General features: G+C 49.7%; 1 protein-coding gene across 2 annotated transcripts in view; it reads left to right on the top strand.

Moving 5' to 3' along the window:
• Window positions 1–8,650, top strand: part of ERICH1 (glutamate-rich 1) — a 39,177-nt gene extending 30,527 nt beyond the window's left edge. Inside the window, exons 4-6 of one of the 2 annotated variants that reach the window (XM_012645862.1) lie at window positions 1,854–2,288; window positions 4,878–5,060; window positions 8,285–8,650. In XM_012645862.1, coding sequence (XP_012501316.1) covers window positions 1,854–2,288; window positions 4,878–5,060; window positions 8,285–8,358 — 692 coding nt within the window. In that variant the 3' untranslated portion in view covers window positions 8,359–8,650. Of the gene's footprint in view, window positions 1–1,853; window positions 2,289–4,865; window positions 5,061–8,284 lie in introns of both variants that reach the window. The other variant, XM_012645861.1, reaches the window with a different exon arrangement.
• The last annotated feature ends 6,577 nt before the right edge of the window (window positions 8,651–15,227 follow it).

Here is a 15,227-nt window from a genome sequence, read left to right as displayed (position 1 = left end):
AAATTAGTGAAGTCAGGCATGGTTTTTACATAGACACTGATGGGGAGAGATTTAGCTTTTTTTAATTGAACCTGGGAGATGAAAACTAATTCCATAGACAGTGGTCCTTTCTTGAATGTTAATGTTTTACAGGCCACCTCAGGGGCGGTGGCTCAGAGATGTCTGTACTCAGGTCCCTGACAGCCATCAACCCCCAAACGAGATAGAAGAGACTGTATTCAAAAATCCACTGGTGGTTGAGGGGAGAGAAAAAATACGCCAGTTATGGGCTGGACGGCACCCTCCTATCATGACTTTACGAGTAGCCTGGGCCTCATGCCAGGTGGGAGCCGTAGGTTCGCAGTCACTTGCATGCAGAGAGAGCCGAGAACTCCACTCGGAAAGCAGCAGGGACATGTGTTCACACTGACACAAGCTGGGGGCCATCCGCATCAGGTGAAAGAGATGAGGCTTAACACCTGGAAAAATACCTCACGTGTTTGTCGGGTGCAAAGCAGGATGTGACTTGCGATCACGTCTACGGGGTCTCAGGCTGCACGTGGAGCCGCAGCGCCAGGTCTGGGAGCAGCGCCTGGCTCTGACCTGCAGGCTCGCGCAGCTTGGATGTGGCCTCCGTGGGCCGCGTCTTCGGGTTATCGCGGAAACTGATCTGAAATACAAAAGCTGCTTGGGAGGACCACAAGAGCAGACGGACGACCCATCTTCTGCCCGCGTTCGGGGGGCAAAGTGAAAGCCCACATAGAAGTTATAGGGAGATGGGTTTTATTCTGTGTAATAACATCCTGCCTTCATACAGTGTTTCGTAGATTTCACGTGCATTATTTGATCTTGATTTCTTACAATCCGTGATGGGGGAGATTGCAGCTCAGAAAAATAGAACGAGAACTTCCTAAAACTGAGAATTGTCTGACAACCAGACCCGACATGGGCCTGTGGCAAGCTCTGCTGCCCCAGACCTGCTCAGACAGCGCCCGGAGAGCCATGTTGGTGGAGAAGCAGAGGGCGTGGCACGGATGTGGTGTGGACGCGGTGCAGGGTTTTAGGGTCAGGTGCCCTCGAGTGCTGCACTCTGTCTGCTGCCAACCCCGCCTGATGCCAGCTGTTCGCTGGAGACCTTGTTGTGCTGGTGACGTGGCCTTTGCCAGCCTCCTCGTGCTGGGGGTGCAGCCGTGCCGCGGGCCGTGCACGGTGCGACTTGCCCTCTCTCCCGCCGCGTGCTGCTGCTCCCAGCTCCTGAGAATCTGTCCTCAGCATCTCCTTTCGCCCAGCGACACCACTGTGGTGGTCTGGGTCAGCTGTGGTGGCGGTGGTTACACTTGGGACTTTTCTGCCCAAGGGCTGTTGACCGCCGTCTCCCGGCACAACAGCATCCCCCTGTTTTGTTTAAGTAGCCACTTCTTTAAGAAGCCTAGCACCCAGGCTTCATCTTCTCGTCCCACGTGACCCTGTGCTACTCAGATGTGCAGGTCATTGTTAGAAGGGACTTAAAGTAAACTGTAAAAACATAAGAAATATGGTTTTTCTTTCCCAGATCCTAGGAATGAAGTTTTACCCCAGTAAAACTGCAACAACCCTTGCAGCTTTAAAAACACACCCCATCCCATAATCGTAGCACTGTAGCTGCACATGCTCCTTTGGAAAAGAAAGTGGGCTGCTAATTTACACTGTGGTTGGTCCCAGGATCTGAGACGGTGTGATTACCGTGAGGTAAAGCTGAGAATCACCGAAGTCAGTAGTTTAAATTCTGGTTCTACTAAAACTACAAGATCCAGATGGAAATTTTACTTAGCCTAATATGTCTGTTATGGTTCTGTTGTACTGAAAATCGTTGTATTTGAATTTTTTTTAAACAGATCAGGATCTTCACCATCAACCAAAAAGAAGAAGAGTTAGAAAGCGTAAGTCAAAGAAAAACCCCAGCAGTGTTCGTGGGGAACGGGCAGAATTAGAGAAACAGCAGAGTCTCTTGCAAGAAAAATCACAGCCACCGCATGCAGATGGCCCCACAATAAGCAAAAATAAGAAAAGGAAACTCAAAAAGAAGCAGCAGATTAAAAGGAAGAAAGCAGCTGGCTTGGCAACAAAGGCCTCCGGCGTCAGCTTCACGTACCAGCCCGAGGGGAGCGGCAGCGACCTGGACACGGGAGACGCCGACGGGGAGGAAGTTACGGGCACCCTGGAGGGAGGCGTCACTGACTCCAGCGAGGAAGACGTCAAAGTCACCAGTGAAAAGACAGACAGCATCCTAAATTTTTTGAAGTCGACACAAGAAATTTATTTTTATGATGGTATGTTTTTTACTGGTTTTCTTTTGCATAACAGAATCCACTTAAAAATTTGCAGATAAACACATGTAGTAAAATATTTAAATGTTTAAAACACAAAACACATTAAGATACTCAAAATAAATAATAGATTTAAGGCAAAAATCAGAATATTTAAATGCTTTCCACCCACGATGTGGCCTGGCACACCGTGCCCGGCATGTTGAGAGAAACCATGGCAAAGCTGTGGCTCCACGTGTGGGCTGGTCTCCTGCTCTGTGTTCCTCTAGGATCAGATCTGGGAGTGTGCTTGTGTGCTCAGCTGTATTTCCAGGTAAAAGATAAATCGGACTGGAGGTTTGGGTGAGCTCACGTTGGCTCTCACAGCCGTTGGAGAAGCACAGTCTCTCTGCGGGACACGTTTCGTCCTCTCCCACACATAACTGACTATCCGAGGTTCTCAGAGACATTTCTGAGCAGCGACTTGTACTGACACACACATGAAAAGTACGGGTAGATCTAATCTCACGGGTGGTGATGCATGTGTGTCCCACGTCATTAACGACTGACCAGGGCTTAGAGGGAAGCGAGCGCTAACCCGGCCAGCATGGTTACCGAGAGCAAATGCCCTCACAATAAGCCGCTTTCCTGTTTCCATGGCATCATTAGTAGATTTGGGGGAACGTGGCTGGTTAGCAGGTGCCAATTTCAGCAGGACATTTGACAGCGTTCTCATGAGCAAGACTGAGAAGCACCGGCTGAGTATTCATTATAATCTGGGAAGTAACCAAGTGACTTAAACAGTGATACAAAAATACCACTAATGGGGGGTCAGTTTTAACCCAGAAGATGGTTGCAGGTGACTTTGACCCTTTCCCCTTTAGCATGCTCACTGGCAGTTTGTATTAACAGAAATATGTAACGTAAATGTATAACGTAAATATATAACATAAATATATAGAGTAAATATATAATGTAACTAAGTATATAATGTAAATATGTAACGTAAATATATAACATAAATATATAATGTAAGTATATAACCTAAATATATAATGTAAATCTATAAGGTAAATACTCAAACGCCACAGGGGCAGCCCCACTAACCCGTGCAGAACTGAGCGGGAGGATCTCGGTAGATTTCTGTTCCGTGAGCAATGGTGCTTGTGGCACAGTCATGTGAAGAATCGCTGGAAAAGCCAGATCAAAACAAAAGAAAATGTGGAAGGAATGTACAGGCCACTGAGGAAGCCATATGAGGAGGAGCCACATGTGGAGGAGCCACGTTTGCTGCAAGGTGCTTACCAGTTCTGGGCGTGGCCAGGAGATGGCCTGGGGGCAGGTGGAGCCCTGAGTGCTGGACCCACTCAGATCGTTTGTCATCCTCTAGGGCTGAGGAGGCAGAGAGCGCAGGGCTCAGGGGCTGGTGTGAACCGGGGCTCGCGGGATGGGACGTACCCTCTACCAGGTCCCCCTGACGCCTCAGCCAGAGCCTGAGGCCGCAGAGTGGGGAGTGAGGAGCCCAGCACAGTGTCTCTGAACAACATGGCTCCTCTCGGCCCCTCGAAGTGCTGAGCAGACAGCCCAGGGGTCCCCATCCTTCGCCAGACGTGTGCCCCCACCCATCTGCCTGGCAGAGCCCTCTCCCAAGGAAAATGCCATCATCCAAGCCCCCCCCAACTTTTTATACATATTAATGAAAATTTATCAGCCATGCCAAGAGACAGGACCATAGATCCAAAAGCCATGAGAGAAAGGCAAGCAGTGGAGCCTCAGGGGTGGGAGGTATTGCAGTTACCAGGGAAGCCTAAAACAGGGACCAAATGGAGGGGGAAGATGGAAAATTGCAGAATTTCACCAGATAAGTTGAGTCTATTAAGGTCATTTGGTTGAAATTCTAGTCCTGAGCAAAATGCTCACTGAAGTTGAGACTCAGATGAGTGAGCAGCAGATCAAATTTCGCTACAGAGAATTAGTGACTGGGAAGACAGGACAAAGGAAGCCCCAGAGCGAGGGGTGCAGGAGAGGATGGCAAGCACAGGAGTCGAGCGGATGCGGAGCCCTGCGAGCAGGTGCGTCTGTGTCCTCACTGCCCTCTGCCTCGCCCCCGATCCCGGGTCAGGGAGAGTGGGGGCTCCCAGAGCAGGTGCAGGCGGAGTCCCAGAGGGGAAAAGACGCATTGTCTTCACAGAAACAGCAGAAGCCAGGACTGTGTTTTCTGGTTTTTCTTGATGTATCCTAAACAGCCAACGGCCCTACTCTGTTGTAAAGATGCTGATGCAAATACAGAGCTTGGCCTCGTCTCATTTCCCCGCCGTGGCTCGGGCGCTGCATCGCGTCTCACACGGGGAGGGTGTTTCACGGGGTCAGCCGCGTCGGCAGAGGTCGGGTCTCCACGCTGCTCGGACAGCGGGTTCTGCTGCCTCCGTTTCCATCTCAAAGCTCTGTCCCGATTACCTCTCCCGGCAGCTTTTTGTATCCAGACATCTCATTCTATGGGGAAGCGTATGTCTGAGGGTGTCCTTAAGAGATGAAAGGTTACCTTTAGTTTACAAAAACACAAATAAGACTATATTTCTAAGTGACCCTGACTTTGTTCAGGTGTCTCCAAAGATCCAGATGCAGCTGTGTGTGTGGAAACCTCGGAGGAGCTTCTCACCCACCTTGCGAGCCACAGCCTGCCTCCCTCGGACGTGTTCATCCTGGACCACATGAAAACGCTGTTGCTGCTGCAGGACACCGAGAGACTGAAGACCGCCCTGGAAGTGTTCCCCGAGCACTGCACGCTGCCTCCCGGTAAGTGCCGTACGATTTATCCATTTCCTTCCTCAGACATTCCCGTCCGGGTTTGCCTCTGAAACACACCCGCAAAACAGCAGCATGTCGGAGAATAGAAGGGCGCACATATGGTCTGGAAGAATAGAGCCCCACAGAGAAATAGGTTTCTTTTATCTCTGCTCAGTGTAAAAATATTTCACATAATATATGCAGAATTGCGTGTGCAATCTAATTTTCCAGACTTGTGAGCTACCAACTCTTAGAGCCAAATTCTCCCAAGTTTAAATAGAAGTGGAAGAACTCGTCTCTCCTCCTCCCGCTGGGTTGGTGGGAGGTGCCTTTCTTCTGTCCCAGTTGTCTGGGACCTCGCTGAAGCCCTGTGGTCAGAAAGAGCAGCCAACGCGGATGTGACTTTCCTGCCATTGCTGGGTGCCATCTGTGCAGACTGCAGAGGCTGGGCCGGTGTGCTCTCAGCTTCCCACGCCACATGCGGGGCTGGGGGCCCTGGTGAGACCTGCAGACCGGAAAGCCAGGCTTTCCCTGAGGCCACGTCCCCTGCATGCCTGAGCCAGCATGGGTGCCAGGCCAGACAGTGTGAGGCGTGCGCGGTGTCCGCCCTCAAAACCTCGGCCACTGGGCAGTCGAGAGTGGAACACTGCAGAAGCTGATCGCCACTCGAGTCCCGCGACCAGAGAGCAGTTCCCGTGTGGCACCAGTGCTGCGAGCAGGTGACCACGGGGCCGGGCAGCAGGGATCCGCCGCACAGGTGTACTGCTCAGGGAAGAAGGCAGGTGGGGACTCTGCCCTGGTGCTCGTGTCCTAATCCAGGAGTCAGAGACGCAGCAGGAAGCTGTGAAATGTGTGAGGATCTTGCAGAGATGGAGCTCCAGGGGGAGCACGGAGTGAGGGGTGTTCTTGCCGCCAGGGGACAGGAAGAGCTGGGGTTTCTGGAGCCCGGGGAGCGAGGCTAGAGCCCGGGAGGCTGGAGTCCAAGGAGCGAGGCCGGAGCCCGGGGATCCGGCCTGGAGCGGCAGCAGTTGGGCGCCTGGTGGGGCCCTGGTGCTGCGCAGGCTTCTGTGCAGGCAGAAGCAGGAGGCCGCTCTGGGCTGCTGTACTGACCCTTGCCGAGTGGCCTGCAGCTGAGAGGGGTGGCCAAGGTCCCCGTGGACCACGGAGGGACAGCTGTAGGGTTTGCCGACTGCCAGGCAGGATGTGGGAGCCACGGGGAGAACTGAGTTGCCAAGCGGGGCAGGGACGGTTAGAAGGGGGTTTGGAGTGAGGCCCCCAGAGCGAAGGCTGGGCTGGGCTTGGCCAGGCGCCGGGCAGTCAGGCAGGTGAGGCTCGCAGCAGCCGGCGGGACCTGGGCAGAGCCGCGTGGGCTGGGGCACAGCGGGCAGAGAGACCAGAGAGGTCAGAAGGGGCAGGACAGGGGCAGTGGGCGAGGCGTCCTCTCAGAATGAGGCAGGTGCCGGGAGAAGGACGGCGTGTGGCCGAGAGACCTCGGGGTGTAGCCCACAGGTTCTGGGTGGTCGTCGGCCTGTTTTGGTAAGGGTTCAGCAGATCTAGATGCCCATGACAAAGTTTTATCTGAAACTGCAAAAAGCCAGTTTTGTTAAGTCAAACTACTATGAGATTTTTGTGAGAGATGAAAATGAGGCATTTGAAATTTTGGATTTTAAATTATTAAAATTTTTTGTCTGTTTCCTGCACTGGAGACTTTTCCTGTGCAGTGTCTGAAACACGTCAGATTCCAACAACCGTTGGGGATTTAGCAGGATCCCCAACATTCAATCCCTGGACAAGTGTTGTCCACAAGGACATTTGCTTTAAGCAGTTGATAGATCTAAACCTTACGAACCCATGTTCTGTAAAAACGGGTTCCCTCTGAGGGCGTGTAGGACGTGCACTTAAAGTTCTTCTATGTCAAGAAGAAATAAAATTCTGTGAAATAAAATTGTATGAACAGGGAAGCTTCGTTTTCAAATACTGTATTTGTCTGATGCAGATTTGGCACATATAACTTTTTGAAATTAAGTTTTCTCTTTCAAAGTTTAATTAGCAGCTATACTCCTCATCTCTGTGGGATCCGTGAGGGATAAGTGGGCATTTAACAGCAGGTGGAGGGCGGTTCCCACCTGTCATGGCTCCTCCCTCCCTTCCCTGGCTCAGTGGTCCCTTCTCCCAGGTCGTGGATGCTCCACTCGGGGAGGACGGGACAGCAGGTGCTCCTGCAGCGTCAGGACACGACCATGCCCCGTGACACTGACGGTCCCACACTTAGTGTCACGCATTGTCCTGTGCACGCCATCATTCACGGCAGCGCCCGGGCATTGAATTTTTATCAGGCTCTAGGCACCGAGAAGGTGTGTGGGAATTCCCACGTTTCGTCCTCTGTGCGGGCTCAAGTTCCTGTTGTCCTGACTGCTGAGGCAACTTCCTGTGGGTGGGGTCGCACCCGCCTGGGAGAATCGTGGACGTGAGAGTTTCTGGGGGGCCAGGGCCCTCTCCGGCAGCACCCCAGCCTCTGCGTCCAGCCCAAGCACCAGCTCTGATGCCCCGAGGTCCTGACCTGGCATTCGCCGCATCTGCACAGCTGTTGTTCCCTCTCGGGCTCGGCCGTGCTCTCTGCCGGGAGCGCCAGAGGCAGCAGGTCCAGGGCGGCAGTGTTGGAGGGGAGCCCCGACATGGAGCAAAGCGACGTACGAGGAGAGTCTCTGCTCGCAGCTGTAATCCCCCCAGGAGGCCACAGAGGCTAGCGGTGGTGCCGCAACAGGCCCCTCCTGGACACGTGCACTCAGCGTGCTGCTGCGGGCCTGGTGCGCGTGCAGCCCGCATGCTGGGCGGGCCTGTGGCGTCTTACTCGGGACTCCCCCGTTTCCATTATTCGCCGTGGACACAAACGTGTTTCCTTCGGGTCTCGGCTGTGTGTGGTTTTCTTCAGATCAGGCGTGCCGTGGTGCTGGGAGGCTCAGGTCTGCTGGAACTGTGAGCCTCTGGTTCACGCCCAGCTGAGACACACGTGCCCAGATCCACCGTCTGCCATGTTTGTTACGTAACGTGGCTCACGCGTGTGGTTTGCCACCACCAACATCATTTCATACCCAAGTTGCATTTTGTTAGATCATTTCAGGGTTTACTTTGGGCTCAAAGGCTAATTATCTACAAAATAATTTATGATTTTTCTTTTTGTCTTTGTTTTGTTTTATATTTTGTTTGTTTTGTCTTTGTTTTTTGTTTTCCAGACCATGCCAGAGTAATCTCAGCTTTCTTTAATTACTGGATCACAAACATCCTTCCTGAGAATAACAGTGAATAAAATCAGATTACCTCTTTAAGAAGAACTAACATTTAACAAGAGAATGTGAAAGACCCTACGGAATGGGCTGAGAGTTAACCCTTACGGACAAAAACGATTAAATTCTCACTATTTCCTGGTAACCCAAATCCTGTGAACTTTGAAGACGTTTCTGCCGTATTATTTAGTTGTGTGTTTGTACATAATGCGTACGGCGTCATCTGAGGCTTTAAATGAGAAATTGGGGTAAAATTCAAACTTTTCACTTATTTGCAATTACTTATGTCTTGAATTACCATGTGAAACTTGATTCTTTTTTTCTAACTCTCACAAAAATCAAAAACGGATATTCTAGTAAGTTAAATAAACTATATAGTTTGAAGCTCTTATATATTTTTATAAAGTTTTAAATCACCTTGCATCTGAAAGTCTCTGTTTTAAGAATGCTTTGTGAGAATTAACTCGTTCTAGTTTAAGTAGTTTAATTGCGTTTAACAGCAGAACTTCTTTTTTCCTTTTCACTAGGTTGAGAATAATATCAATAACTTATTTTTCCTGTTTCGTCTTTCCTCTTTGTCGCGGAAGCTGTCCCGGGTTTTTAGCATTGCTGAGTTTAAAAGCATCAGTCGGTACAACGTTTTAGGAGGACACTGGCTCTGTCCATGAAAGTAACAGTCTTGTTGTGGTAAGTACACGTAACATTCACCATCTTAGCCATTTCTAGGTGTGCGACTCGGTGGCATTGGCGTGTTCACCACGTGGGGCCGTGGTCACCTCTGGCTCCTCACACGTGGACCTCACTCACCCCCCTGTCTGTGCAGGGGCTCTGTGAGCGCTGCTGCCAGGGACGTTCCCGCACAGGGTCCGGTGTGGACACTGTCTGCACCCTTCCTGGGTGTGGGCGTGCCAGGCACGCGGGAATGCGCGGCTGAGCTTGGGGGTGCGGCTGCCCCGTCGCGCGGCCCCCGCAGCAGCTGCGCAGCCCGTGTTCCTGCCAGCGCTGGGTGTTCCAGTTTCCTGGTGGGTGTGAGGAGGTGTCCCATGGCGGTCTGGACTTTCACTTCCCCAAAGACCGAGGATGCCGAGCGTCCTCCCGCGCGCTGCCTGCCAGACGTCTATTCAAGTCACTGCCCGTTTGCGCAGTGGGTCGGTTGGGTTCTTTGTACGTCCTGGAAGACAGCCCCTTTCCAGATGTGTGACTGTAGATATTGACTCCCATTCCGAGGCGTCTTTTCCCTCCGTGGTGTGTTCTTGATGCAGTACAGTTTTCTAACTTCGGTGAAGTGCAGCTTATCTGTTTCCCTTTGTTGCTACACTTCTGGTGCCGTCTAAGAAATTGTCGCCGAACCCAGTGTCATACAGTTTCTAAGAGTGTTATAGCTGTGACCCTATGTGTTCGCTGCTCCATTTTGCGTTAATTTTTGCACATGCTGCAAGGTAAGGGTTTGGCTTCCTTCTTTTGTGTGTGGACATGCGGTTTCCCCAACACCATTTGCTGGGGACACTGTCTTTTCCCCATTGAGTGATCTTGGCACCAGTGACCTTACAGCAAGGGGAATTTCCGAGATCTCTGCTGCTTCCGTTGGTCTGCACGGCTGTCTCTACACCAGGATCACGCTGCTATGACCACCATCACTTGGTGCTAAGTTTTGAAATCAGGAAGTATATATCCCCCAACTTTGTTCCTTTTCAAGATTGGTTGGCTATTTGAGATGCCTTAAGATTCCATATGAATTTTAGGCTGGGTTTTTCTATTTATGCAAAAAAAATAAAATAAAAAGACATTTTCTGTGAGTTTGGTAGGGCTCTCGTTGCCTCTGTATATTGCCGTGGGGAATACAGACATCCTAACAGTAACAGATCTCGCACTTGGACCCTCAGCGTCTGGGGCTGCCGGGGGTCTGGGCATGGAGGCCCATTCTCCACGCTCTCTGCCCTTCCCTCGTCTGCAGGTTTTGTTCTCCTGTGTCTCTGTGACTTTAATCTGGCAGTCCTCTCCTTAGCACAGGAACTTGTCATGCATTTCTGCTCCTGTCTTTGGCGTGTTGGCTCTTGCTTGACTCTTCGTGGTCACAGAGTGGCTGCTGTACTTCCTGGCATCACATCTGTGTCCAAGACAAGAACCATGGGGAGAAGGGGTGATTCAGGCACATCCATTGTCTTGTCAGGAACACCTGCTTCCCTTGGTCTCAGGTTCCTTTGGCCGTGGTGGGGTCACTACGTGGCTCCTCATGGCTACAGGGGAGTCCAGAAAAGTGGTAACTAACCTAGTTAGTTCCTTAGACCAGTTACGATCCACTGAGACTAATTCTCAGCATGGTGCTGTGCACCCCGCCCAGTTGGAGTTTGCTTCAACAAGGAAGGGAGAATAGACGTGGGGAAAGGCTACACGGCACGTCTGGCTCCTTGATGTCAGGCCGATAAGACCACAGGCCACTGCCCATTTTACAGATGCAAAAGCAAAGGCCTGACTCACAGCCTGGGAGCGTGAAGCCTGCTCTTCTCGCAGCTCTACTCAGCTTGGCACCAAAGACTAAGTCGGAAGTTTCCATCCCTGGCTGCGTGTGGCTTGGACAAAGAAAACTGCAAACTATTTTGAGAACCTTCCAGTGCCACGTCTGGCTTGATCCATTCCTTACGTCTCGACTCTGAGGACCCTTCTGTTCTCTGCCTCACTCCCACGGGCCCCATATTGCAAAGATCCTGTCTACAGAGGGGATGAAAACCAAGCCGGATTTCCCATTTACAAAGGTAACTGACACAACTAGTGAGACCCCATACTGGACGTGCAGCCCAGGGCCACCACCTCGAGCTGACGGCGACCTCGGGGCTCTTAGTACGGTGCTGACACCAAAGCAGATTCTCTTGTCTCTGGTGGGAGCAGGAGAAGCCGTTGCCTGCTCAAGCACATACATACAGGCCCTTAGGTGTTACACGCACCCTCTCAGTCCCGTGAGACAGGTGTCTTATCTCCGACTCACAGATGAGAAGTTGGAAACGCAAAGAGGTGCCCAAGTGCCAAGTGTGGACTCCAGCCTGGGTCTGCCGCTGGCCGTCGTCTGGTCTTCCCAGTAACCGTGGCCTGACTGGGCTGAGTGTCCTCATCCAGCTGGAGCCCATGGCACAGAGGCTTGGCCCACTGAGGAGACAGATGGTACTGTCAAGCGTCCTGCTAAGTGCCAGCACTTTCCCAAAGGCTGCAGAAGGGAGCAACCTGGTCAGTGCCAGGGAGCACCCTGCTCCCGGCAAGAGTGAGCAGGAACTGACCACTGGCCTTTCCGTGGCTCGCCCTGTACAGCCTCCCCGACCAAGAAACCAAGCACACCGTGATGTGATGTGAGGCAGCAAATATAAAAAATAAAACAGAACAGAAAATCTTCACTTTTGTCACAGAGAGACGGGACAAATCCCGGCGATTCCGGATGAGGGTGATACAAGGACACGAGGCGGTCCAGGCTGGCAGATCCTCTTGGCAGGCTGTGAACCACGTTTTCCACGTTAAGAGGACCTTGACCAGGTCATTTAGGATGAAATTATTCCTGGGAGAGATCTTACTTCTCAGTGGGAACTTTCTCCCTCGCAGCCCGCTAGCAGGCAGGCTCTCTAGCTGCCATTCTGTTTATGACTCCGAGCGGGATTCAGATGCGTCTCTTCATCTGAAGGCAGGCGGAGCCCGAGAACCCGCGGTGGCACACAGAGCGGCCCCCACCCCGATCCCGCCAGCCCAGCACAGGGGCCGGGGCCTCCAGCCAGCGTCAGGCCAGCCCTTCCGAACCTAGTGCACTCGAGTCCTCACGTCTGCCGCTGAGTAGAGTCACCAGAGAACAGGAAACATCACGGTTTCTGAACAGACCCAGATCTAATGACAGGCAGGCTGTCTGCTGAACTCTACAAACAGTATTGTGCAGTGTATCTTCACTCTTCTTTTTTTTTTTTTTTTTTTTTGAGACAGAGTCTCACTATGTTGCCCGGGCTAGAGTGCCGTGGCGTCATCCTAGCTCACAGCAACCTCAAACTCCTGGGCTCAAGGGATCCTCCTGCCTCAGCCTCCCGAGTAGCTGGGACTACAGGCATGCGCCACCATGCCCGGCTAATTTTTTCTATGTATTTTTAGGTGTCCGATTAATTTCTTTCTAATAGTAGTAGAGACGGGGTCTCGCTCTTGCTCAGGCTGGTTTCGAACTCCTGAGCTCAAACAATCCGCCCGCCTCGGCCTCCCAGAGTGCTAGGATTACAGGCGTGAGCCACCGCGCCCGGCCTTCACTCTTCTTTAAAACAACCACAAAAACAGTCTTACTGTTCTTGAGAAAACTGCAAAGAAAACTATACAAAGAAGGCCAAAGTGGATGTGGAAACTCAAGTCACACATTTGAAAGATTTATATGTGTAGAAGGAAACAGTGAAGTGTGAAGGACATTTCCTATTGTAGAATGGATGAAAACCGAATAAAAATATTCTTTGCTAGGCAGAATAAAAACTTTTTTTAAAAAACATGACTTTTTTTTTATGGGACAGAAAAATGGGACCCTTTTTTGAAAATGGCATTTCTGTTGCAGACCTTTGCAGGATCATGCCTTTTTAGCTCAAGGTGAAAATGACATTGTGTAGCAGGAACGCAGCCTTGATCAACGCACACATCCGGAGGCTGAGAGAGAACAGAACCGAGGACTCTTGTGAATGTCAGAAACAGGCTTAAAATCACGCACCACTCAGAAACAGGTTTAATCCTATTTGCTGCAGGGAGAATAAATTTCTGTCTAAAGAAGATGTCTGAGACCTGCCTTTTATTATTTTTAACATCTTTACTGAGATAAAACTCACCATGAAATTCACTCATGTAAAGGGTACAACTCACAGGCTTTCAGAATATTCACAGAATTGTACAACCGTTGCCACATGAGTGCTAGAACATTTTTATTACCCCAAAGACATCTCATATTCTGTATCCTTCACCCTCCACCCTACCCTGTGCCCTCAGCCCCATGGGACCCCACGGTAAGTGGCCTTTTGTGTCCAGCTTCTGTCATGAAGTGTGGTGTTTCATTGTGTTATAGCATGAACCAGTGATCATCCCTTTTTGTGGCTGAATCATATTCCATTGTTGGAATATTCCACGTTTTCTTTATCCAGGCATCAGATCATTGGTGTTTGGGTTGCCTCCACTTTTTGGTTATTGTGAGTAATTCTGCTATGAACATTTATGTAGAAGTTTTTGTGTGGACACGTGTTTTCATTTCTCCTGGGTACACACCTGGGAGTGGAACGGCTGGATCCTATGGTAACTCTGTGTTCACCTTTTTGGGGAACAGCTGACTGTTTTCCACCGTGGCTGCATGATTTTACATTCTCATTAGCACGATATGTGATTTCATTTGTTCCCCATTCCAGTGGTTTTTCCAGTTTTGCCACCTCCTCACCAACAGTTGATATTATCCGTTTGTTTGAGTGTATCTATCCTCGTGTTTTCGGAATGGTATCCCATCATGGTTTCTGATTTACATTTCTCTGATGGCCAATGCAGTTGAACATCTTTGTATGTACTCATTGGCCATTTGTATGACTTCTTTAGAGACGTGTTTATTCAGATCCTTTGCTAATTTGTAGTTGGGTTATTTGGGTTTTTTTTTTTTTTTATTGGTGAGTTATAAGAATTCTTTGTTTATTTTGAATACCAGCCCCTCATTAGATTAGATACATAATTTGCAAATATTTTCTCCCATTCTGTGTGTTGCCTTTTTACTTTATTGATGGTATCATTTGCGACAAATGCTTTTAAGTTTAATATAGTCCAATTTATCTACTTTTTTCTTTTGTTGCCTGTGCTCTTGGTGTCGTAGCTAAGAAACCGGCGTGTGACCCAAGGTCATGAAGATTTACACTGTGTTTTCTTCTAAGAGATTTCTGGTTTCACCTCTGACACTTAGGTCTGTGGTCCATTTTAGTTTATCTTTGTGTATAGTGTAAGGAAGGAATTCGACTTCATTTTTTACTGTGGATGCCCAGTTGTTCCAGACATTTGTTTAAATGACTGTTCTTGACACACACACACGGTGAAAACGATGCGAGGTGATGAACGTGTTAATTCACTTACGTTCACTTCACAACGTATAGGTGTATCGACATTCCATTGGACACCTTAAATATGTACAGTTTTTCTCAGTTATACCTCAAGAAAGCTGAAAAAAATAAAATTTTAAAAATGAGAGACATCTCTTTCCTTTTTGAGTTGTCTTGGTACCTTGTTGAAGATCAGTTGACCATAAACGTAAGGATCAGGCTAAGGAAGTTTCCTCTGCTCCTATTGGTCGAGTGTTCTTGCAGTGTGAAACGGTGTTGGGTTTTGTCAAAGTTTTTCTTGGTGTCTACTGAGATGCTTACGTGGTTTCTGTCCTTTATTCTATTACTGTGGTGTATGACATTGACTGTTGTTAAACCAGCCTTGTATTCCTGGGGTAAATCCCATTTAGTCCTGGGGTAGAATCCCTTTTACACGTTGTTTTAATTTGTTGGTTGATGTATGGGTGAGGATTTTTGTATCTATATTCATAAGGGACATTAGTCTGTAGTTTTCTTTCTTTTGATAACCTTTTGCCTGGTTTTGTCCCAGGATACTACTGCCCTATAGAATGAGTTGGGAAGTGTTCACTTCTCTTCTATTTTTTGCTAGAAAAAATATTTTTAAATGTCTGATAGAATTCACCCGTGAAGCTATCTGGCTGAGGTTTTTGTAGGGTTGCCTTATCTTGTCCAGGCTGCTATAACAAAATGCCTTAGGCCATGTAGTTTATAAACAACAGAATGCGTTGCTCACCATTCTGGAGGCTGGGCCTTCCAAGATCAAGGCTCCAGCAGATGCCATGTCTGGCGAGGGCTCACGCTCAGCTTCACAG

Source organism: Propithecus coquereli, unplaced genomic scaffold (assembly GCF_000956105.1).
Source record: "Propithecus coquereli isolate 6110/MARCELLA unplaced genomic scaffold, Pcoq_1.0 Scaffold238, whole genome shotgun sequence".
NCBI lineage: Eukaryota > Metazoa > Chordata > Mammalia > Primates > Indriidae > Propithecus > Propithecus coquereli.
This window is presented reverse-complemented; position numbering and strand designations above follow the sequence as displayed.